The sequence below is a fragment of the Trichechus manatus genome, unplaced genomic scaffold, assembly GCF_000243295.1.
Source record: "Trichechus manatus latirostris isolate Lorelei unplaced genomic scaffold, TriManLat1.0 scaffold00086, whole genome shotgun sequence".
In the NCBI taxonomy this organism is placed as follows: Eukaryota; Metazoa; Chordata; class Mammalia; order Sirenia; family Trichechidae; genus Trichechus; species Trichechus manatus.
The window spans coordinates 9,996,329-10,023,753 of record NW_004444022.1 but is presented as its reverse complement, the minus strand read 5'-3'; the positions used below and the strand labels follow the sequence as shown (position 1 = coordinate 10,023,753).

The 27,425-nt window shown below is 41.0% G+C and overlaps 1 protein-coding gene across 1 annotated transcript in view; it reads right to left on the bottom strand.

Annotated features, from left to right (window-relative positions):
* The window catches only part of PPM1H (protein phosphatase, Mg2+/Mn2+ dependent 1H), a 349,942-nt gene that overhangs the window by 215,622 nt on the left and 106,895 nt on the right, over positions 1-27,425 (bottom strand). The window contains exon 2 of the mRNA XM_004381557.2: positions 10,184-10,349. Within this exon, the coding sequence (XP_004381614.1) occupies positions 10,184-10,349 (166 nt within the window). The remainder of the gene's footprint in view (positions 1-10,183; positions 10,350-27,425) is intronic.

Below are 27,425 nucleotides of genomic sequence, written 5' to 3'. Positions count from 1 at the left end.
GGTTAAATCAATTAATATTTGTAAAGCACTAAGATCAGTGTTTGGCACATGAGTGCAATGCGTGTTGTTATTTATTTATTTGTAAGGGGGAAAAAAAAATTTCAAGAGCTTATTGCCCTTGCCAATATTCTTCCCCCCTAAAGCTGTGGGGAAGTTAGGTTACAACCGAAGCAAAGAAAAATTTCCATTGCAACATGATTTATTTTCTTTTAGTTTTAACATTTGTCACAGGGGGAAAATCAACTATGGAATCACATTTTCGTTAGCTACCAAACCTGGTGTTGAAGGTAAACCAACACCTACTGAGGAGGGAACTGTGAACTTACTCTAGCTGACATCAGCCTAGTCAATTCCTGGTTGCAAAAGTCATCCTTCTTAATCACTGGCGAGAGTTGTGTGTGCCAGGAACTAAGAGATAAGAGTTTTGAAAGAAAGCATTGCCCTCCTGCTTTAAAAAATCTAAGTAGATAAATAGAAAGTTCAGTGTTCTTGACCTGCACAGACCAAAGAGCTTAATTAACAGCAAAAATTTAAAGTAATGAGCACAATGAGATGAACAAAAGGTCAGTTCTATTGATTGCTCTTTATCACTGCAGGGAACAGACTGCAAGATGATGGTCAAATATTCCAAAAGAGCTGCCGCTGTGGAACTGGAAATGACCTTCACTAAATGTTCTGGGGGGTGAAAGAGTCTTTCTTACAAAAAGCAGATGAAAAGAATGGCAAATCTTCAGTTCAGAGAGCTGAAATAGCCCCTTCTCATCTCCCTTTTACTTCTCCCTGCCCCGGTTTGATCCTATTTGCCTTGAATTCCTGAATTCCCACAGGGCTTCCCTGTCCTCTGCTGAGAATGATAATCAGCTTTCATCTCCCCTGCTGATGAACTTGGCCACGATGCTGACACAGCCATCGCCTGTTATTGTAATTAGACACTGAACCAAGAGATACTGAAACCACACACTTTGATGTGTTTTGACTAAATTAAACAACGTAAGGGTGCTCCTAAGGAAACAGACTTGGAATTCATGTGTCCACAAGTCTAGTTTTAAGCCAAAAACAATATGTTCCAAATAGCAAGTCAGATGTGGGGGGTGGGGGGGGTGGGGGAATTTCATTATTACCACAATACCCTGAATCTCTGTCACCCACACATATTACGTAAGGGCATGCACTTCTTAATACCAAGGTTATAAGTTATCTTTATGAGTTAACTCTTTCTCCTACATCAGAGAGAAGTTATATGGCATCTTCCTCTTTTTATCTTATTCTTAGACTGACTAGATATTTGGGAATTGAAAAACAAAAGCCAGTGGAAAAGTTGGTTTTTCACTTGTGGATGACAATCAGTATACAGACTCTTTAAAGCCTTTCAAGGACAAAAGGGGGAAACTGTGAAAGAGAGTTTCAAATTCTCATGGAATCCAGACTTCTGGAGCCATTGAGGCTGGATGAACTGCTAATACTATTGCCCTGTGTCTTAGGCTGGGTTCTCTAGAGAAGCAAAACCAGTAAAGCATATAAATATCTATATAGAGAGATTTATATAAAGGAAATGGCTCACACAGTTGCAGAGGCTGGAATGTCCAAAATCCATGGGTCAGGCTAGAGGCTTCTCCTGATTCACGTAGCCACAGAGGCTGGTGAACCCAAGATCGGCAGGTCAGAGAGCAGGGCTCTTGCTCACAGGCTGCAAAAACCAGTGAATCTCAAGATTGGCAGGCAAGACTACAGGTAAACTGCTAGCTTAAGTCCCAAGACTTGTGGTCAGATGAATAGGAGCCGGCTGCAGGATCCAGAGCAAGCACAAGCCCACGAATTTTGCCAGCAAGTCCACTTATATCTATGATACAGGCCACACCCTCAAGGAAACTCCCTTTCAACTGACTGGCTACTGACAGCAGATCTCATCATGGAGGTGATCGCATTATGGCAAATCTCATCATGGAAGTGATCACAGCTTCATATGACTGCCCAGCTACATCGTAACTGGCAAACCACTGAGAATCATGGTCCAGCCAAGCTGACACATAACCTTAATGATCACACCCTGAGACAATGTTTAAACTTTAAACCACAAACATCCCCTGAAGTTTTCTTTAAATCAAACAACAGCTTAGCTTAATTAGCAAAGAATGTCTTCCTTGAGCATTGTTATTTTTTTATATATATTTTTATTATTGAGAATATACACCGCAGAACATACACCAATTCAACAATTTCTACATGTACAATTCAGTGACACTGATCACCTTCTTCAAATTGTGCAACCATTCTCATCCTCCTTTTCTGAGTTGTTCCTCCCCCATTAACAAAAACTGACTACCCCCTAAGTTTCACATAGGCTCCATGCTTCAGAAAGGCTGGAATCCATGAGAATTTGCCAATTAACTGAAACGTCTCATGAAACCATGACACTAAACCTTCAAACCAAATACCATGACGTGTTTGGTTATACTTAAGCAGCCTCAGCAGCTAATCTTTTCTTTTTTTTTTTTTAAAACAAATATATCTATTACAACTTTTGCCAATTTAACTTTTTACAACTTATTGACAGTAATTACATTAATCGGTTGTGCAACCCTAAATGCAATTTTTCCATCACTGTAAACCGAAAGTCAGTATTCCACATGCAATACCCTGCCTTTCCACCTCCCTCCCACCCCTGGTAACCACTAATAAACTTTGGTCTCTATACATTTGCCTGTTCTTATCTTTTTATATAAGTGAGTCCATACAACATTTAGCCTTTGTGACTGACTTATTTCACTCAGCATAACGTCTTCAAGCTCCATCCATACTGTAGCAAGTATCAAGACTTCATTTCTCTTACTGGCTGAGTAGTAGTCCATTGTATGTACGTACCACATTTTGTTTATCCATTCATCCGCTGATGGGCATTTTGTTTGTTTCTACCTTTTGGCTATTGTGAATAGTGCTGCAGTGAACATTGTGCAATGAACAGTGTACGAGTATCTGTTTGAATCTCTGCTTTCAAGTCTTTTGGGTATATACCTAGGAGTGGAATTGCTGACTCATAGGAGTGGAATTGCTGACTCATATGGTAGTTCTATTTTTAGTTTTTCTGAGGAACTGCCACGCTGTTTTCCACAACAGCTGTACAATTTTGCATTCCCATCAGCAATGGATAAGGGTTCCAATTTTTCTATATCCTCGTCAACATTTATTTTCTGTTCTTTTTATGTTAGCCATCCTAGTGGGAGTGAAATGGTATCTCGTGGTTTTGACCTGCTTCCCTCTGATGGCTAATGATGTTGATCATCTTTTCACGTGTTTGGTGGCCAACTGAACATCCTCTTTGGTGAAATATTTATTCAAGTACTTTGCCCATTTTATGACTGGGTTATTTGTCTTTTTGTAGTTAAGCTGTCAAAGTTTTGTATGTATTTTGTGTTTTATTTATATATATAACCTATATATATAAAACCTGTGCAGTCTCCTGCACTTTCAACGACCAGCATCCAGTGGCCAATGCCTGAAACCCAGGAAGCATTCTTGACTCCTGCATCCCCCAAGCAGTCAGCCACCTGGTTACCCCAACTGTACCTCTCACATCCTCTCTCCCATGCTGTCCCTTACGCTAATCACTGCCTTATTTCAAGCCCCCATAATTTCTCATCTGGATTACTGCATGAGCCTCATCACTGGTGTCACAGCCTCCAGGCCTGCTCCCGTATCCTTCCCAAGACAGCCTCCCACTGCCATCATCACTGTTTTGCCCAAATGCATATCTGATTCCATCATGCCCTTGTCTACAATCACTTGGTTAAAGTCTCAGCTTAACTCATCATGTTTGAAGCCTGCTTGTTTGTCCTGTCTTATCATCCTCCAAGCTATCACATGTGTTCCCAAACACTCCAAGACAAGCCTCTTGTGCTCTCAGGCCTCCGTGTCTTTGCATGTGTGTTCAGAATTACTCTCTTATTTGCTTGGTTAACTCCTACTCACTTTTTAAGACCACAGTTCAAGTGTCACCTTCTCCAGGAAGCCTTCCCTAATCTGACCCATCCTCTCTCCTGCCTTGCTCCTTGGCCAGTGGCCAATCTGAGTTAGGATTCCATACAACCTGAGCTTTTTATCTTTCTCCTAAAACTCACTGTGGTGTCACTGTTGATTTACTCTTTCTCCCTACCCATCTTAGCTCCAGGAGAACTTAAACTGTATCATGTTCATCTCCTTATCCCCAATGCCTGGTGTGCAGAGTCAGTGCCCAGGAAATGTTTGTTGGATGAAAGAACAGATTCACAAAGGGGAAGGAGTGGAGTCTGCTTTACTTGTCTCCCACGGATGTTATCTTGCCCTGGGTCCTATTATGTCACTACCCTTTCTTAAGTACCATAATATTTGCTTTTTAATATTAAGATGACCCCTTCTAGATGGGAAAAAAATCATTGGCCTCTTTTAACCAGTGAATCAAGTGTCCTCTGCTAGTAAATTGTTCATTCAGAGTAGAAGTCAAAGTCCTGACAATGACCTTCAAGGTCCAACAAGACCGTCTCACTCCACTTCCATTATCTTTTGGACAACATCTCCTACAACCTAGGATCTACTCTCTCTGCTCCAGCCTCCTTGTTGATTTTTGGGAACACCAGCCCTGCTCACTTGCTTCTCTTCTACTAGAGTGTGAGTATGCTCTTCCTCCAAATAGCTACACAGCTTGCTCCCTTGTCTTCAGGTTTGCTCAAATGTCACCTTCTCAGTGATGCCTATTCTAACCTATTTAAAACCACAATCCACTGCCCCTCATCCCACACTACCTATTTCTGCTTCCTTACTTTGTTTTCCATAGCATTTATCATCTGGCACACTGTGTATGTCAACTGTTTGCTCAATGGCTGTTAGTTCCTTGTGGGTAGAGATTTCTGTTTTATCCACTACCAAATCCCTGGCATCCAGTTCCTGGTTCATAGCAGGTGCTCAGTAAATATCTGTTCAGTGACTGATTTGGCACACTAGGATCCTGGTTTTTATGTGTTTAAAAAAGCAGTACAACTCTTGCTTTAAATTCTAATGAGAAGCCTAATATGTAAGGCAGATAGAAGTGAAGCTGCTGAGGCTGATGCAGGAAGTGGAGGGTCGGGGTCTGTCCAACTCTGTCGGTACTTCCTTGCCGACCCCTGGAGCATGGACCCCACAGAGACTCAAAGCCACTGCAGGGAAGGGTCACGGCCGCCTCCTGAAGCATTTATGTACTGGTTATATTGTTCTTGAGGACAGGAGGTTAAGAAGTTACCCTTGTTCCATTTCTAAGGGGAACTTATCAACAAGGAAAAATGCCATCACCAGCTGGCAATGGACCAAATGTCAAGACTGACTATTTTTACAGAAATCACTATGATGAGTCAGTCTGCTTTATATCCCAGTGGCAGGGGAGAAATATAAAGGGAAAGAGTAAAATTAAATCACTGACACCATATCTAATTATCATTAATGCTTCATGTTTCTAGAGCCTTTTCTAATAATTATTCAATCAAATAATCGTGTATCTCATAACCTACTATACAGCCATGGTAGTCAAAACAGCCTGCTACTGGTACAACAGACACACAGACCAATGGAACAGAATCAAGAACCCAGATGTAAATCCACTCACCTATGGTCAACTGATCTTTGACAAAGGACCAGAGTCCATTAAATGGGGAAAAGGCAGTCTTTTTTAAGAAATGGTGCTGGTAGAACTAGATGTCCATCTGTAAAAAAAACGACAACCTATACCTCACACCATACACAAAAACAAACTCAAAATGAATCAAAGACCTAAATGTAAAACCTAAAACTATAAACATCATGGAAGAAAACACAGGGACAGTGCTAGGGGCCCTAATACATGCCATAAATAGAATACAAACCATAACTAATAATGCACAAATGACAGAAGATAAACTAGATAACTGGGAGCTCCTAAAAATTAAACACTTATGCTTATTAAAAGACTTCACCAAGAGTAAAAAGAGAACCTACAGACTGGGAAAAAATTTTTGGCTATGACATATCCCAAAAAAGGTCTGATCTCTAAAATCCATAGAATATTTCAACACCTCGATAACAAAAAGACAAATAATCCAATTAAAAAATGGCAAAGGATATGAACAGACACTTCACCAAAGACGACACTGAGGCAGCTAACAGACACATGATGCTTGCAATCATTAGCCATTAAACCCAAAGACCCGTTGCTGTTGAGTTGATTCCAACTCATAGCGACCCTACTGGACAGAGCAGAACTGCCCCATAGGGTTTCCAAGGAGTGGCTGGTGGATTCGAACTGCTAACCTTTTTGGTTAAATGCAAATCAAAACTACAATGAGATACCACCTTACCCGACATTACTGGCATGAATCAAAAAAACAAAAAATAACAAATGTTGGAGAAACTGCAGGGAGACTGGAACTCCTATGCACTGCTAGTGGGAATATAAAATGTTACAACCACTATGCAAAACGATATAGTGCCTCCTTAAAAAAGCCAGAAATAGCATGCGATCCAGCAATCCCACTCCTAGGAATACATCCTAGAGAAATAAGAGCTGTCACATGAGTAGACATACGCACACCCATGTTCACTGCAGCATTATTCACAATAGCAAAAAGATGGAAACAACCTAAGTGCCCATCAACAGATGAATGGGTAAACAAATTATGGTACATATACACAATGGAATACTACATAACAATAAAGAACAATGACGACTCCATGAAACATCTGGAGGCCATTATGCTGAGTGAAATAAGTCAATCACAAAAGGACAAATATTATATAAGACAACTATCATAAAAACCCGAGAAAAGGTTTACCCACAGTAAAAAACAAACTTTGATGTTTATTGGGGGTGGGTGGTGGACAGGACAAATCATTAGCTAAGTTAAGTGTTAACTTTGGTGAAGGGAAAGAGAACACACAATACAAGTGAAATCAGCATAACTTCACCAAGACAAAGTCACAGAAGCTTCCTAGAAACATCCAAATGCCTTGAAGGACCAAGTTACCGGGGCTGAGGGATGGGAACCATGGTCTCAGGGAATATCTAGGTCAACAGGCAAAACATAGTTCATAAAGAAAACGTTCTACATCCTACGTTGGTGAGTAGCGTCTGGGGTCTTAAAAGCTTGAGAGTGGCCATCTAAGATACGTCTACTGGTCCCACCTCGTCTGGAGCAAGGAAGAATGAAGAAAACCAAAATTACAAGGGAAAGATTAATCCAAAGGACAAATGCACCACATGAACCACAGCCTCCAGCCAGCCTGAGCCCAGAAGAACTAGACGGTACCTGGCTACCAACACTGACTGCTCTGACAGGGATCACAGTAGAGGGTCCCAGACAGAGCTGGAGAAAAATGTAGAACAAAATTAAAATTCACAAAAAAAGACCAGACTTACTGGTCTGACAGAGGTTGGAGGAACCCCCGAGACTATGGTCCCCAGGTACCCTGCTAACTCAGAACTGCAGCCACTCCTGAAGTCCACCTTTCAGCCAAAGATTAGACAGGCCTATAAAACAAACAATAACACACGTGAGGAACGTGCTTCTTAGTTCAATCAAGTATATAAGACCAAATAGACAACACCTTCCCAAAAATAAGTATACGAGACCAAATGGACAATACTGTCCCAAAAACAAAGACAAAAAGGCAGGAAGGGACAGGAAAACTGGAAGAATAGACACGGGAAATCCAGGGTGGAAAAGGAAAAGGGCAGAGTGCTGACACACTGTGGGGATTGCAACTAATGTCACAAAACAATTTGTGTATAAATTTTTGAGTAAGAAACTAATTTGTGTTGTAAACTTTCACCTAAAGCACAATTAAAAAAAAAAAAATCCAGTAAAGTAGTATGGAGGAATTGTGTGATCTCCAATTTACAAATGAATAAATGTACATAATTCAGTGGGCATTATCCACAGACAACGACAGAAGTGGGACTGACTTCAGAATAGTAGTTGCTAAAGTTTATTAAGGGCTTATTAATTAAGGCACTGGCTCAACACTTTACATGGACTCTTGGGTTTAATAACTTCCAACCAGCCTGTTTCTACCATATTTGGTGGTTATTACTATTATACCTTTTAGTATTATACTATTATGCCAGGAAACTAAGGCTCAAAGAACAAATAACTCTCTCCAAATTAAATAATCTAATTGGGGGACTGCCCCTAACCATTTTACTCTAGAGCCTGTACATTTATTTTATTCTTCTTATTGTGTACTTTAAGTGAAAGTTTACAATTCAAGTTAGTCTCTCATACAAAAATTTATACATAGTTATATGACCCTAATTACTCTCCCTATACTGTGACAGCACACTCCTCCTTTCCACCCGACTTCCCGTGTCCATTCAACCAGCTCCTGACCTTCTCTACCTTCTCATCTCTCCTCTGGACAGGAGCTGCCCATTAAGTCTCATGTATCTACTTGAGCTAAGAAGCACACTCTTCACAAGTATCATTTAAAGTCCCATAGTTCAGTCTAATCTTTGTCTGAAGAGTTGGCCTCACGAATGGTTTTAGTTCTGGGTTGACAGAGAGTCCGGGGGCCATGCTTTCTGGGGATTCTCCAGTCTCAGTCAGACCATTAAGTCTTGTCTTTCTACTAGAATTTGAATTCTGCATCCCACTTTTCTCATGCTCCATCAGGGACTTTCTGTTGTGCTCCCTGTCAGAGCGGTCATTGGTGGTAGCCGGGCACCATCTAGTTCTTCTGGTCTCAGACTGATGCAGTCTCTGGTTTATGTGGCCCTTTCTCTCTCTAGGGCTAATACTTTCCTTGTGACTTTGGTGTTCTTCATTCTCCTTTACTCCAGGTGAGCTGGGACCAATTGATGCATCTTAGATAGCCGGTCGCTAGCTTTTAAGACCCCAGATGCCACTAACCAAATTGGGATGCAGAACATTTTCTTAGAGCCTATACATTTAAACACTATTATTCTATACTGCCCATTAGGGTCCTCAACTCTGCCTCTTTGGGAAGAATATTCAGGTAAAACACTGGAGAGGTTTATCAATGCTTCCTTCAGTCTTGAAAACAAGTGCAACCGACCAGTCTCCATAGGCTGCTGTGTTTTTTAACTCTAGGCTGAACTAGTACTAATAAATCAGTACTCTCATTATTATTCCCTAAGCATAAATGCAGTGAGACGCTGTTTCTTAGACTAAGAGGAGATTCCTAGGCCCTCTAAATTCCTATAAAAATTATATACAGAATTATCCTCAAGATTATTAGGATGAATAGTCACACTTGGTTCATCCTATTCAGCATCTAATTTTCCCAGCAAACATCTTACCCTAGAAAAAATTAACCTGCTGATGCACAGTGCTGATCATTCTTTACTCCTTTGGAAATGGTTCTTTGGCACTTCCCAAGGATATGTCTGCTTTTTGCCCCAGAAAGTAGAGAGAGGGGAAATGCTTTGTTGTGTGTCAACAGAGCACTTAGTCTCTAGGGCTACCACATGGGCCGCACAGGCTTTTGGCCAATTGAAACAAGTATTAATTAAGGAAAAACGTCATGCACAGGCTCCAACTGAATAATTATAATGGTCAGGCAAGGGGAAAAGAGTGACAAAGTCACAGCAGGGCTATGGCTGAGAGTTATTAGTCAGAAGGCAATGGCTAAGAGTTATTTCCACACTCATGAGAGGCTTCCGGACTGTTGTGTTCACAAAAACCTAGAATTGGCTTCTTTCATATCATCTGAAGGGTTAATGTTATATATACAAATTCTTGCATCAAAGACTATATATAATATGGGGGGGTGTTTACTTTAAAACCAAAAAACCAGTTGCTGTTGAGTAGATGCCAACCCCACGCATGTCAGAGTAGAACTGTGCTCCAAAGAGGTTTCAATGGCTGATTTTTTGGAAGTAGATCACCAGGGCTTTTATCCAAGGTGCTTCTGGATGAACTCGAACCACCAACCTTTTGGTAAGTAGCTGAGAGCGTTAACCATTTGCATCACTCAGATTGAAATCCTAAATGTCAGTTCTTCAAACGTATGTCACCTTGAGCATTGAATGTGTGAGGCTCTGAGTATAGACCCACCACTCCAGAAACTCTGAGGACACTGCTTTTCTCTCTACCATTACAGACCCTGGATTAAGCTCTAGTATCTTAGTGGGGCAAGTGTGTGTTGTACCTCTCACCTGAGAAACAAGTATGAAGGAGGGTCTTACCGAGTTCTCCTTTAGTTGCAGCCCTTCCCCGTTGGGAAGGGAGGACCGTCGCTTAGACGAGTTCCTGTTTGGGGTTGAGGTAATGGCCCCTGCTTTCTTCTTCACAGTGAGCACCTCACAGCTGGCTTGGTCTTCATTGTGTGTGCTCTTCCCAGCATTGATAACCCTGGAGAAGAAGCCAGAAAAGTTGGTCAGGCATAGTGATTTTCAGGAAGCTGAGAGCTTAGTGCTTGTCTCAAAGGTAAGCCAAAGTAGTCTCCAGAAATGGTGCAAAACTGTTGTTGTTTCTGGTGAGCCAATTCCAACTCATGGCAACAACTCCACGTGTGCAGAGTAGAACTGCCAACCTTTCGGCTAATAGTCGAGCACTTAATCCTGAGTCCTGCTTTATGCCAAAGGACCTTATGGTCTTGGTATTTTATATTCCTGAATAAACTGAGCTTAAAAAACAAAAAGGAATTATATTAATACATACTAAAGATTCTACTAAACCAACCCAAGGCTGTCGAGTTGATCTGGACTCAGCAACCCTACAGGACAGAGGAGAACTGCCCCATAGGGTTTCCAAGGCTGGAATCTTTACTGGAGCAGACTGCCACATCTTTCTCCCGCAGAGTGGCTGGTAGGTTCAAACTGCCAACCTTTTGGTTAGCACCCGAGCACTTAACCACTGCACCACCAGGGCTCCTTAAAGATTTACTAAAGATGTCATTAAGTCAGTTCACCTTCACAGGTGTGACGATGTGCTCACCACCACCAATCCATTCTAGTCAAAACACATGAAACCATCACTCTTTCAGGTTAATTTGGAGCCTGAACTTTCTGGCAATTACAATGAAAATAGATAGGGAATTCTTTTGAGTGCACTGGCATTACTAGAGGAGTATGAGGGTGCAGAACGCAGTGGGTGACACCAAAATGACTGTGTATAAAATCTGTGTGCAGTGTTTCAGCAGAAATTTTTTTATTTAAAAATATCCCTGTGGTTAGTTTTAACAAGAAATTTTTTGTCATAAGCCCAGCTGACATGTATCAATATACCTACAAGGTTACAACTCTATACTAATTTATCTTTTGAACGTTCTACTGTGCTCCAGTCAGAGCTGTCACTATTACCCAATTACAAGGATGCTTCGAATCATGGGATGCACTACAAGAATGAGTTGTTCTTTTCTTTGCTGCTGGTGTTTTTATAGTAGCTGATTTTGTCAGATTTTCTGGTGTTTTAGTTACAATATTGTGGTAATTAGCATGGGGGGTGACACCATGAGTTACTGCACTGGGTGACACCAACCCCAGTGACGCCACAGGTTAAGCGTCTTCAAGGGATAAGAGCAAAACTACTAAGATTTGCACAATCTTCCCAAAGTACAAGGAAGTAATTTACGGCACATTGTAAAAACCCAGGAACAGAAAACCCCGTATTTCACAACCGTCATGCCCATTTTTACTTTACATACAAGGAAGTGAATCGATCAGAAGTTTACTTTATTCCTTTTTAGGTATTTTTAACCCTTTACCTTTTCCCCTGTAGAATACTGTCATATTGTATTGTCACACTGGGCTATAGGGCACTCTGATTTGGACACCCAGCTGCATAATAATATCACAACATGCTGAGACTGCTTTGGCCTAATTACTAAACCTTTCAAGCTCAGAAATGCTTCAGGAAAAGATGCTATGCCATTCATACGTCTTATTTTGTATCAGGTGACTGCAGACTGAACTTCTGTTGTTTTAGCACCGTTTTCTTCTTAAGTAATGAAGCAGCAGCTAAAATAGATTTCCTAAAAGGGAGCTTTTGTTGACTTGCCATTGGCTGTGTTCTTTCCAAAACTTTAACAGTGTCACAGTAGGTGACAGAGTAAGTATGGAGTATAAAGAACTCAGTGGTAAGGAAAGAAAAGGTGCATTTTTTTTTTTTTAAAGGTAAGATAATGAAAGTCACTATATAAATGTGCTATATGCATCACACCATGGGTCTGGTTGTATACCCTCCTAACAGTTAAGTAAAAGATGATAATTTTTTGATCATTTTAGATGACTTTTTCTTTAGCTAAAGAAAAAAATTACGGACTCGCAGTAAGTTGCAAAAATAGTACAAAGTCCCACGTACCCTTCACCCAGTCTCCTCCAAAGGTAACATCTGTACAACACTGTCAACAAGACTATAGACCTTACTTAGATTTAACCGGTTTTTACGTCAAATGGTTTTAGTTTTGAACACTGTATAGATGTCCCCAAGCCTGCACAAACATGTCACAACAAACTAGGAATCTGAAAGAAAACTGAGAATTGGTTGTTGCAAGATCTAAGAGAGTATGTTTCTAGTAGTCTTCTGCCAAACTCTGGGATTCTACGGAATGTTTCAAACATTTCAACATTTACTTTAAATTTATTTTTTAAAGGTATATACATTAAATTAATAATTCAAAAATTCATTCCCATGTGAACAATATATATTCTAGCCTGTATGCTGGACAGCTTTCGAAGTAACCAATTAACCAATATTCCTTGATTGCAAGAACTGTTAAAAAAAAAAAAAAAAAAGATTACCATTTGCAACTACTTATCTGTATGTTCTAAGTCCATTAACAGTCATTTGTTATTTCTCCTATATCACATTTCTACATTAACCAAAACTGCTTCATTTTCTGATAGGCTTTATTACAAATTTTAACTTATACAAAGGGCTGCTTTTACTCATTAATTTTGTGCAAAACTTTATTTTTAAAACGCAGATTGTTGTTTATAAGATCTGAAAATCATTATTCTAGGAGCCTCTTATGGATTGAATTATGTCTCCCAAAAATATGTGTTGCAAACCCCTATGCCTGTGGTTATAATCCCATTCAGGAATGCATTTTCTTTGTTATGATACTTAGACAGTATTAGCGTGGTGTGTGTCTTTTTTTTGTAGGGTGTATCTTAAATCAATCTCTTTTGAGATACAAAAGAGCAGATTAGGCATAGAGAAGCAAGCAGAGATGGGGGAAGATAGATGCCACACCACATGAAGATCACCAAAGAACCTAGAGACAGAAGCTGAGACAAGGACCTTTCCCCAGAGCCCACAGAGAAAGAAAGTATTCCCCTACAGCTGGCCCCAGGAATTCAGACTTCTAGCCTCGAGAATGCTCCTGAGAAGTGAGGACAGGGAGACCTCATCTCATGTACTCTGGACATGTTATCAGGAGGGATCAGTCTCTGGAGAAGGACACCATGCTTGGTAAAGCAGAGGGTCAGCGAGAAAGAGGAAGACTCTCAACAAGATAGACTGATACAGTGGCTGCAACAGTGGGCTCAAACAGAGGAATGATTATGAGGATGGTGCAGTATCGGGCTGCGTTTAGTTCTGACGTACGCAGGGTCGATATGAGTCAGAGCTGACTAGACAGCACCTAACAACAACAACAAATACATTTGTTTGTTAAAGCCACCCACTTGTGGTAATTCTGTTACAGCAACACTAAATACCTAAGCAGGGCCTATGTAAGGAGGTTGGTCTGTGGTGTCAAATCTGCTTTTGGTGCTTATCACACACGCTACTAGGGTGGGAGGGAGGTGTGAAAGGTCTATTTTCCTGCCTCACCTTCACCTTCTCTCCTCCAAACAGGAGTTGCTTTCATATGGCTTCAGAATAAAATGGAATTCTTGAGGACATAACAAGACTACCTGCTTGATGACTACTAATATTACCACATTTACTGTCCAACCTAAGTAACTTACCCCAGGTTCCACAGTCAAGAAGTGGCACAGCTGGGATTTAGCACGAGGCCTACCTTGAGTTCCCACCCAACTGCCCACTATCTCTCTCATGGGAACTCCTACAGACAGGCCAAGCTGGGCCATGTACACAGAATGCACAGATTAGGCAAGCTCTGGTCCAGGCCTGAGAGAAGGGGGAATTCTGTTCCTTGCTTCTTTGGCTGCTAGAGAGATCCCGGAAGGGGTCCAAGGGAAAAGGAGAAGGATGGGTGCTTCAGATATACCAGTCCCTAGGAGGTCCATGCTTAACCCAGGCCCAGTCACTAGGGATTTGCAGCTAGCTGAAGCTCGTAATACAGAACATGCACTTGTCCAGAGTTCTCCTTTTATGCCTATCCTTGGAGAACCAAGCCAGGCAGAGGAGGGAGGTTCAAAATACCACCTGCCTCTTCTCAGTCACTGGTAGTGACTTCCCAAGCAAAACAAGTGGGGTGGATTGCTTACTGGATAGTGGTATTATACCACCATGGCTTCCCAAATGAGCCCTATCCTTAAGGAAAGCTGAAGTGGAGGTTAGGCTGGGAAAACCACTTCATGACAGTCATCCCCTTCATACTGTCCTCCGTATAAAAGCCTAGCTGCTATTTCTGGAGCTTGGCATCACCCTGACCGCTGGCACCTAAACTTGTGCAATTGTCAGTGTTTTTAACCAAAAAATCATCACTGATCTCCAAGAGCTACCTGCCAGGCTGACTCATCTGGCACTGCCAGTTCCCAACAGTTAACAAAGCTATTATAATTACACAAGTCACGAAGCACTGTCTCAAAGTGTTTTATCTCCTACCTCTTTTTGTGGATATTAAACTCCAAAGCTCACATAACTTCAGCAAGAGGCCCCAGAAAGTACAATCCCCTTATTTTTTGCATGAGAAACCCAGGGCCCCGGGAGGCTGACTTGCACAAGGTCACACAGCTAAATGCGGCAGAGCTGTAAACACACCAAGTTTGGAGCTGTTTTTGCTTCATCTCTCGGGTTGTTTTATTTTTCTATTGTGCATCTATTCTTGTTGGCACTTGGGTCAGAAGACTGTACTGCAGTGACTCATCAAAGCCAGAGAACCGTGGAAGAACAATCACTGGTGACCTTACTTTGTCATTTCATGTTGAACTCAGCTGGTGAGTGATACTAATAAAATATCAAAAACTCAGAAATGCTGACTACCAGAAAGGCAGCAGTCCCAGCCCTGCAAGCCTATTTTGGTCAGATGTCTGATTATTATGCAGATGATTAAAAGCATATTAATTTAATGCCACTGCTTTTTTTTTAAAAACACAATTTTTATCTCATATTTTATGTTACTTCAAATTTCTATCTCCACACAGCTTAAGTAGAAAGACCAGATGTCATGGTTTGAATTACGTCCCCCGAAAAATGTGTGTATCAATTTGGCTAGGCCACGATTCCTGGTACTGTGTGATTTTCCTGTATGTTGTAAACCTGCCTCTATGATGTTATGAGGGAGGATGGGTGGCAGTTGTGCCAGTAAGGCAGGACCTGATCTACAAGACTGGATTGTGTCCTGAGACAATCTCTTGAGATATAAAAGACAGAAGTGAGCAGTGAGACGGGGACCTCATACCATCAAGAAAGCAGTGCCGGGAGCAGAGCACGTCCTTTGGACTGGGGTCCCTGCGCCGAGAAGCTCCTAGTCCGTGGGAACATTGATGAGAAGGCCGACAGAGAGAAAAAGCCTTCCCCTGGAGCTGACACCCTGAATTTGGACTTTTAGCCTACTTTGACTGTGAGGAAATAAACTTCTCTTTGTTAAAACCATCCACTTGTGGTATTCCTGTTATGGCAGCGCTAGATGACTAAGACACCAGATTCTTCTAAATTTACTTTGACTCTAAAAAGTTTATCAACTTAAATATTTTATTTTGTTCTTCAAAGGCAAATACTTTGTTTATTAAACGTAAATGAAACTTACAGTCCTCTAAAAGTAATCTGAGAAAAACTTTGTTTTCCCCAAGCTGAGAAGGATCATGCTGTTTACAGACTCAATAATTTCTTTAAATGTAAGTATAGTTATTATTATAGCTACACTTCCTCCTTGCATTATGCTCCAGCATAAAGTCAGCACTATCTTGAGAGCACAGTCCCTGAGGCGCCTACTAACGGAAAGTCTGGAGATTTGACTCCACAAAGAGATGCCTCGGAATGCCTGGCAATCTATTTCCAAAAAAAAAAGCCACTGAAAATGCTATGGAGCGCCACTCTACTCTGACACACATGGGGTCACCATGCGTAAGGATCAACTTGATGGGAACTGGCTTATCGAGATAACAACAGGAACGAATATAAGATATGCACTCTTTGTCTAATAGTATCTACCTATGATGCTTATTTTAGAGACTTAAAAACAAAATAACAGACCATGAGTTGTTATACCTTTGGTGAGGTTATTCCTCAACTTCCTACAAAGAGGGAAAACATCTTTAAAATTAAACTAGAGGTAATAAAACACAGTGTTTGCTGAAAGAATAAAATCAGAAATCAACTCTGCCACTGCCTAGATGTGGAATAATATTAAAAAACCAAGCCAAACAAAAACCAAACTGGTTGCTGTCGAGTTGATTCCGACTCCTAGCAACCCTATAGGACAGAGTAGAACTGCCCCATAGAGTTTCCAAGGAGCGCCTGGTGGATTCGAACTGCTGACCTTTTGGTTAACAGATGAACTCTTAACCACTAAGCCACCAGGGTTTCCAGAGTAATATCAGTACCTTATATTTCTTGAATACTATGTGTCAAGGACTGCTGTATGCATTTCGTTGTTGTTAGTTGCTGTTGAGTTGATTCTGACTCACGGTGACCTCACGTGTACGGAGTAGAACTGCTCTACAGGGTTTTCAAGAGTGTGACCTTTTGGAAGCAGATTGCCAGGCCTGTCTTCTGAGGTGCCTGTAGGTGGGTTCAAACTGTCCATCTTTCAGCTAGTAGTCGAGCATTTAATTGACTGTGCTACCCAGGGACTCGTAAGCATTTTGCATATATTAATTTACTCATTTTGTTCTTGGACTCTATGAGGTAGCTACCATCATTATCCCGTTTTTAAAGATGAGTTAGGGAATGGCAGAACGTTTGGTCAAGTTACTTAACTTCTCTAAACCCCAGTTTCCTTTGCTGAAATGAAATTCTATGAGTTGCTAAAATATGTCTGCACATGGGCAGGGGGCAATTTGGAAGTTAGGATTAAAATTCAGGTGAGAGAAACATTAGGGGACGAGAGATTCAAGTTAGTGAGAAGAAAAAGAATAGCTACTGTCTCTGCAATATGGAAAATTTACACCTAGTTTTCTCAACAATTAGAACATGACACATCTGCCCTGATAGATGAGAAGTAGTCAAGTTACATTCAGTTATGTAATGCTTTAACCTACCCACCTGCAATTGAACCAAAACATAAGTTTTTTCCCCCTGTAAAAATAGGTAAGCACATAATTTTAAGGGCTTGGAAGTAAAAAATTTCTATTTGTCTATAAAGTACAGCCTGAAACTATGGCCTAAATACTAGCAGAACCTATTTAGGAAGAGCAAGGGATTCACTCTGTGCTACAGTCATACACTTGGGAAATCCATTTTCCTTCTGTTTGTAAAATACAGTAGTCATAAATTTTAAAAATCAACTCTGCATGAATTTCAGCAGGAACTCCCGCTTTTAGCTGCAACTGTGAGATTATCAAGTTATCTTCCTTCTCACTTGCCCATAAACTTGACTCAACAACACTCTTCTGATGATATGACACCATAACTGATTTCTATTAATAAATACAAAGTAAGCAAGGGTACAATACCCAGTAAGCAAGGTACACGTGGGTTTACAATTAGTAAGTAAACACAAGTGAGCCCATGTGTACCCTGCTTGCTGGTTAATTTGCCCCTGAAAGTAGGTATTCTCAAGTAGTGTCACAAAGACTACCAGCCCAAAGAACCCACAATGGAGATGTTTTTAAAAGGATTTAGAGAAAGCAGTCAATCAACAAAGGACAATGACAGCTGATGTTTACTGAAGGATTGCCATGTGCCACGTACAATGTTAAACACTTGACAGGTGTCAAGTCATTAAATGCCACCCCACCCCACCCCTTGAGGTACTCAGCATAGTGCAGAAGTCAGGAACAGGGACAAGGGTCAGACCTAATTCAAACTTGGTCTCTGCAAATTACTACTAACTTGTTCTTGGGCAAGTTACTTTCTCCCTCCAAAATGGGGATGATAATAGAAGAGAATCACAGAAGAGTGATGAGAATTAAACAATATGTATATAGCATGAAAAGTCTGCAACAGTGCCTAGCAATAGTGAGTACTCTGTTTATACTATTTAATAATGATATATCAAATACAAAGCTAGCCGCCTCTTCTGTTGGGCCCCAGGGACTTTATCCAGCCATTCCACTTAGAGGAATATCTCCTCTTGCCCCTCCCTCCTCTTTCTACCAGCAGCATCCTTCTGCAGGCCTCAGAAATGCATGGTCCCCTCCAAGCATTGACAGCCTTAAATGGCACAGCATGACCCTTCCCCCAAACAGGGACCTAAGGCAAGTTCCCTCACTCCTCTGTGCTCGCTCCTCCAAGCTTTTATACACTCAAACCACATATGTGACAGTGCTCTGTACACTGGTTATGAAGTACATTTTCAGACTCCTACCTGGATCTGCTCACAGACACCTGTATCTGGGCCCCCAGGCTTTGAACTCAAAAGTTCAGGTCCCAGGCCCAGAGATGACAACACAGATAAAGACCAAGTAAGGAATTTTGTTTTGTGGTTGTTATTATGCTGCTATGCTTTTAAGTTGAAAAGTTTACACTAAGTGTTAATATCACCCCACTGCCATTCAGTTGATTCTGACTCATAGTGACACTACAGGACAGAGTGGCGCTGCCCTATAGGGGTTCCAAGGCTGTAAATCTGTACAGAAGCAGACTGCCAAATCTCTCTCCTGCAGAGAGGCTGGTGGGTTTCAACTGTCAACCTTTAGGTTGGCATCCAAGCGCTTTAACCGCTGCATCACCAGGGCTCCTTTAATACTGCTAAGTAGGTGGTAATGACAACGGTTAAGAAGGAAGAGCTATTTTATAAAGATCATCAAGTGAAGTTAGATATTGCTGATTGATATATAATTGAGAAGCAGACAGCAAAATGCTGTGGGGGTGGGGGTGGGGAACAAATCATTCGTGGAAGACCAAATACAGCTATCAATTATTAAAATTCTCTTTTCTAGGTAACTTCTTAGGCGGTGTTTCTGAAGTACTTACTGACTACTCAGATGGCCCAGAACATAAGGACAACTTAATTCCTAACTCCAACTGAGAAAATAACCTCTCATTACTGGTGCACTGAAGACCACAGCTCTAGCTAGGAACCCAAGCCTTTAATAACAGCCATCAGCAAAACCAGCTGGACAGCCAATGGAGCATCCATCAAGAATAACAGCTTCTCACAGGACGTTTCAACCACTCCCAAGTGGGAGGTGACACAGGGAGGTCATCCCAACCAACGCAGTTAACAGTCAAGCGTTGCCAGGACAAGACATGACAGTATGAAATGAAATTCTTTGTAGTGTTTGGTTTTCATGTTTTGGAAGGTGACTAAGGACCAACTCATAAAGGAGACAATATGGTAGAGAAGGCAGAATAAATGCTGGCCAGGGAAAGAGTATGTGTGTGTCCTCCTTCCAGTTGTGAAGCCTTAAAACTTTTAGTCTCTGTCTATGGCTAATGAGGGATGCGACCAATCAGGGATTGCAAACTGGGGTCCCAAAGGCCATATATTACTCACAGACAGGTTATTTCAAAATTTTTGTCCACAAAGTGTTTTTTTTTTTAAAGGTAAATTAATTACCAATTGTTTAAAATCTGGATATTTACATGAAAAATTTGTATTTTCCCATTTCTCTTGAAAGCTAATATATCTGGCTATACACCCGTCAGACTCCTGTGTGACAACACTCAGCTCAGAGGAAGCTGCCCCGTGAGCCAAGGCATGTTCTCACTAGCTCACCCCAATCCTCACTGTCCACTTCTTCCATTTAAGTTACCAGCCTAGCCGCATGAACATCTGGGTCTGCAACCCTGCGATTATATCTTGTGACTTTATGAGTAAACCAAGAAAGTTATTATATACATAATACACATTTATGCCTCCAGTTATCACGATGTTGTTTATTGGTGCAGTTGTGTGGACTGCCAAAAGAGCAAACAAATCAGTCTTAGAAAGAATACAACCAGAATGCTCCTTAGAAGTGAGGATGGCGAGACTATGGCTCACTTACTTCAGACATATCATTAGGAAAGACCAATCTCTAGAGAAGGACATACTATTTGGTATAGTAAAGGGTCACCAAAATGAGGGAAACCCTCAGTGAGATAGACTGACACAATAATCACAACAATGGACTCAAACATACCCATGATCATGAAGATGTCAGAGAAATGAACAATGTGTCATTCTGTTATACATACACCATCCATGAGTCAGAGGTGACTTGATGGCAACTAATAACAACATGTATTGATTGAAATGATTAATTTAAAAATATTTATTGTGTAGCTAAGCAAGGATAAGTCAAGAAGACTAGAACATGATTTCTGTTGTCACGGAGCTCAAAGTTACCTATAGTAGAGAGACCTTCTTGCAAATAATTGCAACTTGCTGGAACTGAGGCCAAAATTGAGGTGTGTGTCACAAGTGATCTGAGAACCCAGAGAAGGAGGCCACTCTGCAAAAGAAGAGTTGGGGAAAGTATCACAGATGAGGTGGCATCTGAGCTCAGTTTTACAGAATAAAGAAGAAAATCAAAAGACAAAATATGAGGAACGGTTCTTTCGGCAGAGGAACAGCCTATGAAAATACAGGGTGGTATAGAAGTTTATTAATAGGGGTTAGGTGGGACCTAAGCATAGGTTTGGTGAAGGAAATACCCTAGAATTAGACCATGAATTTCTATAGGAATCTTATCCTATACAGTCTATAGCCAATGGGAGGAAAAAAAGATGTTTAAACCAGGGCTTTGAACCAGTATGAACTGGTTCAGTCATGGCCAGTGAAGTGAAACCAGAACATACCCAAATTTTTTACAATTTTACAATTTTTACAATTTGTGTGATCTGGAATGATAACCAGAATGGGAAAAATTACAGATCAAAACCCTGGAATGAGCAAGAGATGGGTTTGAGTGCAGGCCGAATGAAGACCTAGTAAAACCTGATGGACTTGGGTAGGGAAGAGAGGTGAAGCAAACAGGATGACTCCCAGGTCTCCAAAGTGGCAGTGAGCCGATCAAGGTACCACTGATCATGAAGGGAGAAGAGAAGGTGACACAGTCTTGGGGGCGGGTGGTTTTGGGGCTGAGATGATAAAGTTGGTTTTAAGTCAGTGAACAGAAAGTCCAAAGGTACCAGAAATTACAAAGACAGTGGCAGCAAAGTTCAACTTAACCAAAGGGGTTGGCAAACTACAGTCTGTGGGCCAAATCTCGATCACTGCCTGTTTTTGAATGGCTCATAAGCTAAGAGTGGTTTTAACAATTTTTTTTTCTCTTATTCATTTTTTATTTTTTAATTGTGATAAAAACATATATAACAAAACATTTGCAAATTCAGTAACTTTTACATTTACGTTAAATAGTTGAAGAAATCAAAAGAAGAGTATTTTGTGACGTGAATATTATATAAAATTCTAATTTCAGTGTTCATAAAGTTTTATTGGAACACAGCCACCTTCACTTGTTTACATATAGTCTACGGTGAATTTTGCCCTACAGTGGCAGGGTTAGTAGTTGCAACAGACACTGCCCGGCCCACAAAGCCTAAATTATATACTATCTGTCCTTTTTCAGAAAAAGTTTGCCGACTTCACAACTTAACTATTAGGTTGAACTCTCTTAAATTGTTTTTGTAGGTCAGTAACAGTCAACTATTGGCAGTTTCATATGGTTACATGTAATATATTGGTGAAGCAAAGGAGAGAGACATAGGTTTAGGTAGAATTTAAGAATTTTAGTGTTATTAGTAACATTAATTTTGAATATTACTTTGCTCCTAGCATTTGGGAAAGAGCAATCACTAGCTTCTATTCCCCTGTGGTGCAATGGATCACTTTTATATGGCCTTTCTTGCCATGGTCTTGTAACTCCCACCAAATGACTGGGTGGGACTATGCAAATAAGGTGACTGTGGCCACCAAGGGGATTGGATCGCTTGCTGATAATGCAAATAAGGTGTGTGGCACCCTTGTGAGGGTGGGACCATGCAAATAAGATGTATGGAACCCTAAAGAGGAGACTGATCAGTTTTGACATCCCGCTAGGCTTAAAATGAGCCATCCCAGAGGTGGAAAGGGGGGCTTCACTACCACCAAGAAGAATGGGAGTGTAATGCGTCTTTTGGACTGTGGGTCCCCGCATGAACCTCCTAGACTCGGGAGACACAGAGAGAGACAGCTGTAACACCAGTGATGGTGCAAGATGGTGAGAAGTGGTGGCAGCAGAACCAGCAGACCAGCATGTGATGGCATAGTGGGCTTCCTGGTTCATGGAGCAAGGTGGTTACAGTGTGTGCTTTGATCCATGGAGCAAGAGAGCTGAGCGCCTTTGGGCAGGAGGCTTGCTGGCAGAGTGGGGTGCTTCTGGGCACTTGTCAGCGGAGCTAGGCTTACCTACCCACAGAGCTAGAAAGCTTGAGTGCCTTCAGGCAGGAGGCTTTCTGGTGGAGTAGGGGGCCTCTGGGCATTTGTCGGTAGAGCTAAAGGGCTTTGTAACACTTGCCTATGGCTGAGAGGCCAAGAGGCCTAGGGGCCGAGAGGCTGAGGGCCAGAGAGAGACCTGCCTGTGGGCACGGCTGAGAAGAAGCTGTCCTGATCAAAGAACTGTATCCTGAGTCATTTTGAGTCATTCTTGATCCTGAAGTGTAACTTCTTACTTCCCTAATAAACCCCATAATTGTGAGTATTGTCTGTGAGTTCTGTGTGGCCAGTGCAATGAATTATCCAACCCAGCAGAGAGTACCGTGGGAGGGACAGCTGACATCAGAACTGGTAAAAAAGCTGGAGTGTGGAGGTACATCTGACCTCCGCCGCAAAGTCAGCTTTGGGCTGCTGATGCTGATAATGATTCTCCTCCCCCCTGGTGAAGTTAGAGGCACTCAGACACTTCCACTATGTCATTTTTACATACCCTTACCCAATATAATTAAATGACTGAGGATTTAAAAATGAGCACTGAAGATCAAAAGAAATTATCGTGATGTCTCCATGGATTGTCCCACATAAATATCAGTGTTTCCTTCTTCATATTGGCTGTTTAGAAATGAAATTTTAACTTAAAGATAAAAATCAGAAAGCTGCCTCTGAGTATTTCCTTTCAATCATTCTCTGGGTTCTCTTGGCAAAACCACTAATGTCACCAATGTACAACTTCCTTATTTAAATAAGGAAGTCTGTGCTCTGTCAGATGCTGGAACAATTCCCATACAGGGCCGAAGTGCTGCTCTGTGGGGCCAAATAAAATAAAAATAATGGCCTACCCAAAAAAGGATTTCAAGTTATGAAAATCTGCGTTTTAAAAAACAGAAAAATACTTTTCACAGGATTAGAACAATATCATTTGTATACAGCTGTTAGCGTCAATTGGCAATTAAGAAAAAAAATTAATGTGCTTGAAGCTACTACGTTTCTAAAGATAAGGTTTTCTTTATTCACCAGATACATCAATACTATGTGCAATTTGAAATGGGTTTTTTTAAAGATACGTGGAAGTCTATTTAAAATGTGTAATTTTATAGTGCAAACTTTAAAAAGCTTGAAACTCATTAAATGAAATATGAAACCAAAAGTTAAAAGTGCTCTAATCTCACCAGACATCAAATAACAACGTATAAATTTGTTAGTCAGCAGATTCCTCAAAACCCTGCCACAATCTTGATTTTCCCTTGCTGTGGGATAGAGCCAGCTAGACAGGCCTGGGCTCTGATACCTTCCTTTTAAACCTTAAAGCAACACAAAAGCAACAAGCTGATATAGAAGAGGATTGTTTGGTAGTAAGAAGGGTGAAGTCCTATCCATGGGAGTTCTAGAAAAACATCTTAAGACATGTACAATCATCCTTCATAGAAGGTGGAGGCCACTCATCCACCTATCCCTACATGCACTGGCTGTCTAAACATGCAATGGGCATCTGCAACAGAACATGAATCACAGGGGGCAGATGGGTTTCTCTCTGATACAAATTTAGGAAGCAGACTAAAAACCAAAACCAGTTGCTGCCGAATCGATTCCAAGTTATGGCGACCCCATGCGTGTCAGCACAGAACTGTGCTCCACAGGGTTTTCAATGGCTGATTTTGGGGGAGTAGATCACCAGGCCTTTCTTTCAAGGCACCTCTAGATAGGCTTGACTTTCCAACCTTTGAGTTCACAGCCAAGCGCATTAACTGTTTGCACCACCTAGAAACTCCAGAACCAGACTACCCAGGTTTGAATCCTGGATTGACCCCTTAGTGGCTGTATGGTTTTCAGCAAATCACGGCATCTCCCTGTGCCGCAGTTTCTCATTTGTAAAATGAGGATAATTAATAGTACTTTCCTAATAGGGTAATCATAAAGATTAAAAAGTTAATGAATTTAGAACAGTCTGACTGTCGGAAAACAACCGTTGAAAGTGGTTTGACTGGTACATCCAACAACTTAGTCAATGCTTGTTAACCCTAAATGTGAGAAAGGTGTTACCATTATCTTCATTTTATTGGCCCTGTCTATATCATATGCAAAATGATTCAATTCAACATTTGGGGCAAATCATTTTGTCATTTTGTCATAGCAACTGAGGTTTTAAAAGATGTGTTATGTTCACACAAACAATGCTGTTGTAATTAGTTGCACAATGACCTATAAATGGAACACAGTAATTGCAAGGGATTGCGACATGTCACATGGTTTCAGCACTCCAGCAGACTTTTTCCAAGGAAAGCACAGTATTACTGGAAAGGTACATTAAAAGCAATAATTAATTTTTTGCCTCACTGTTGCATTTTTTTTCTAATACACATTTTAACTGAAAACAACGTGTTTTGGAAGATTTTCACCCTTGTGTTAACTTATCTGCAGAGAAAGTCTGTTTTGTTTCCAGATTAGAGTCTGGTTGTTATCTGATCAAGCATTCTTACCTTTGTCCTGAGACCCTGGGCAAAGCTCAGTTAACAATTCAAGCCTCCCTAATTTGCATGGGAAAAAACCTGCCAATCTGAACCTTGACCCTCTAGCCAATCTGGGTTCCTTCCATTTTAGGGGAATTGATCTCTACCCTCAAAAAGCTACAAAGTACAAGGAGGCTTTGTTATGGCCTTGAGTGAGACAAATGCATTGTAAACTATTTCAAATTAGACCAATGCCTGCTATCTCCTTAAATAAAAAGGCCAAGGTCAGCTGCTGACATTTTTCGTTAGTCAAAGATGGGTATGCTCCATAATGCTGTATGTTGTTTTGGTTAAATTTCCCATCCCCCTCAAATCCCCACCACAAAGCAGGGAGTAGGCACTCAATAAATGTTAGTTGGATGAATCAAAAAAATGTATTCATTTTCTCCATAACATCTCATGGGAGGAGACGAGAATAATAAATTCCAAAACTGCTTATTTGTTTCTAAAAGCTTAAAATATTTTGATTGGGGTTTCCCATCAACTGGCTTCACGGAAAAGGAGTCTACAGTCCAAAGAAAAAATCAGTTAATTAGAAGCCCCTCTACCAGTAAATTAATGTGGGAGTAGGATGTGTAAAGTGAGCCCTGAACATCTCCAGCAGAGAAGTGGCTGGAGAAATCAGAGATTTGCGTCCCTCTAGATGGCATCTTTATCTTAACTGCACTGCTGGCCTTATAACCAAGTACTCACTCAATAATATCACTCTATCAACAGTCATGGAAACCTTGGTGGCTGATTTAGGAAATAATATTTGGAATCATTGTTCTCTGACCCTGAGCTGGAGAAATGTGGCCAAGCTGGGGCTGGGCCCTCACAGACTCACAAAGACACATCAACTGGGCCCTGAGATAAGACAATAGATGGGACAATCTCAGAAATTATTTAAGGAAGCTTTCACTAAAAGGCAATAAAACCTAACTCAAAGGACTTCTCACCTTTTGTCTTTTTCTATTAACATTTAGTGAATAGGAATTTGTTGGACCAATGAAGACCCTCCTGACCTTCATAACTGAAACCCGTACCAATGATTGTTAAGAAAGATGATTCAAAATGTAAGATGACAATTTATAGCCAATCAGTGAAAAAGTGATTCTACCCATTTTGTGATGTTGATATATACTGATGATTCTGTAACCTTCCTTGGATTCGGGCAGACATTCTAACCGTGGCAGCATACTTGTCCGCTTCCCACTTTTGTCCTTCTGAATATATGCCAAATAAAACCTTCTTTTTACTTTACTAAAGTAAAAACATGGCCAAGTGGTTAAGAGCTTGGCTGCTAACCGAAAGGTCGGCCGTATGAATCCACCAGGTGCTCCTTGGAAACCCTATAGGGTAGTTCTACTCTGTCCCATAGGGTCGCTATGAGCTGGAATCAATTCAATGGCAATGGGTTTGGTTTTTTTTTGGTTATCAACAGGCATAGCCTACCAAGAAGGCCTTTGAGGACCAGGATGGCTCCCTCTCAACTCTGAGAGACTACCGTGGAAGAGGGAAATTTCAGAGGCCAAAGGGGGATCCAGAGGTATCAGAAATGCAGATTCTGACACTCACTATCAGTTTAAGGCTACCGAGAAATTCCCTTCACTTGGAAATATCCAAAAGCTGATTTACTACTACTCAGGATACTCTGAGGATCTCTGCACTAAAAGTGAAGGTTCTAAGGCTTCTTTTCTAACCAGTAACTTCATCTGCCCCAAAACAAAATCTCAATTGCTTTACAGATTTAAAATTAATTCACATGGAACATAGTTGTAAAGTGTTATTTGACTTACTAAGGTAATTCTCTGATAACTGGTAAACCACTTTTCACATATGCCAGGTCTCTAGAAAATGGAAATTTGATTAAACATCCAATCCCCAACTAGACCTTTAATGTGGAGCCGTGCAAGTGAGCTTCAAATGCTGCTGTTCCCAGGCTCCTAAGTTGGCTTGCCTTTGTTCTTACCAAACAAACTTTCCCTAGGGGATCTTCTCTACTCCAAGGCTTCCTTTAAGAACTAAACATTAAGCACTGCCATATTCACATACACTATAGATCTCTGGGGTGTCTGGCCTGCATTTCTGAATGCTTTCAGGATATATGCATTTGCATGTAACAGATATTAAAGCTGCCCAAACCTGGGCACAGAACTTCTTGGAATTACCAGAGGCAGAATACAAAAGATTAATATACAGAACTCTTCTAGAAAAAAGAAAGGGAATTTGACATAATGCAGAAACAGACAGGGAACATACAGACACAGTAGTAGCGGAACTTAAAAAAGTTATTCAAGAACA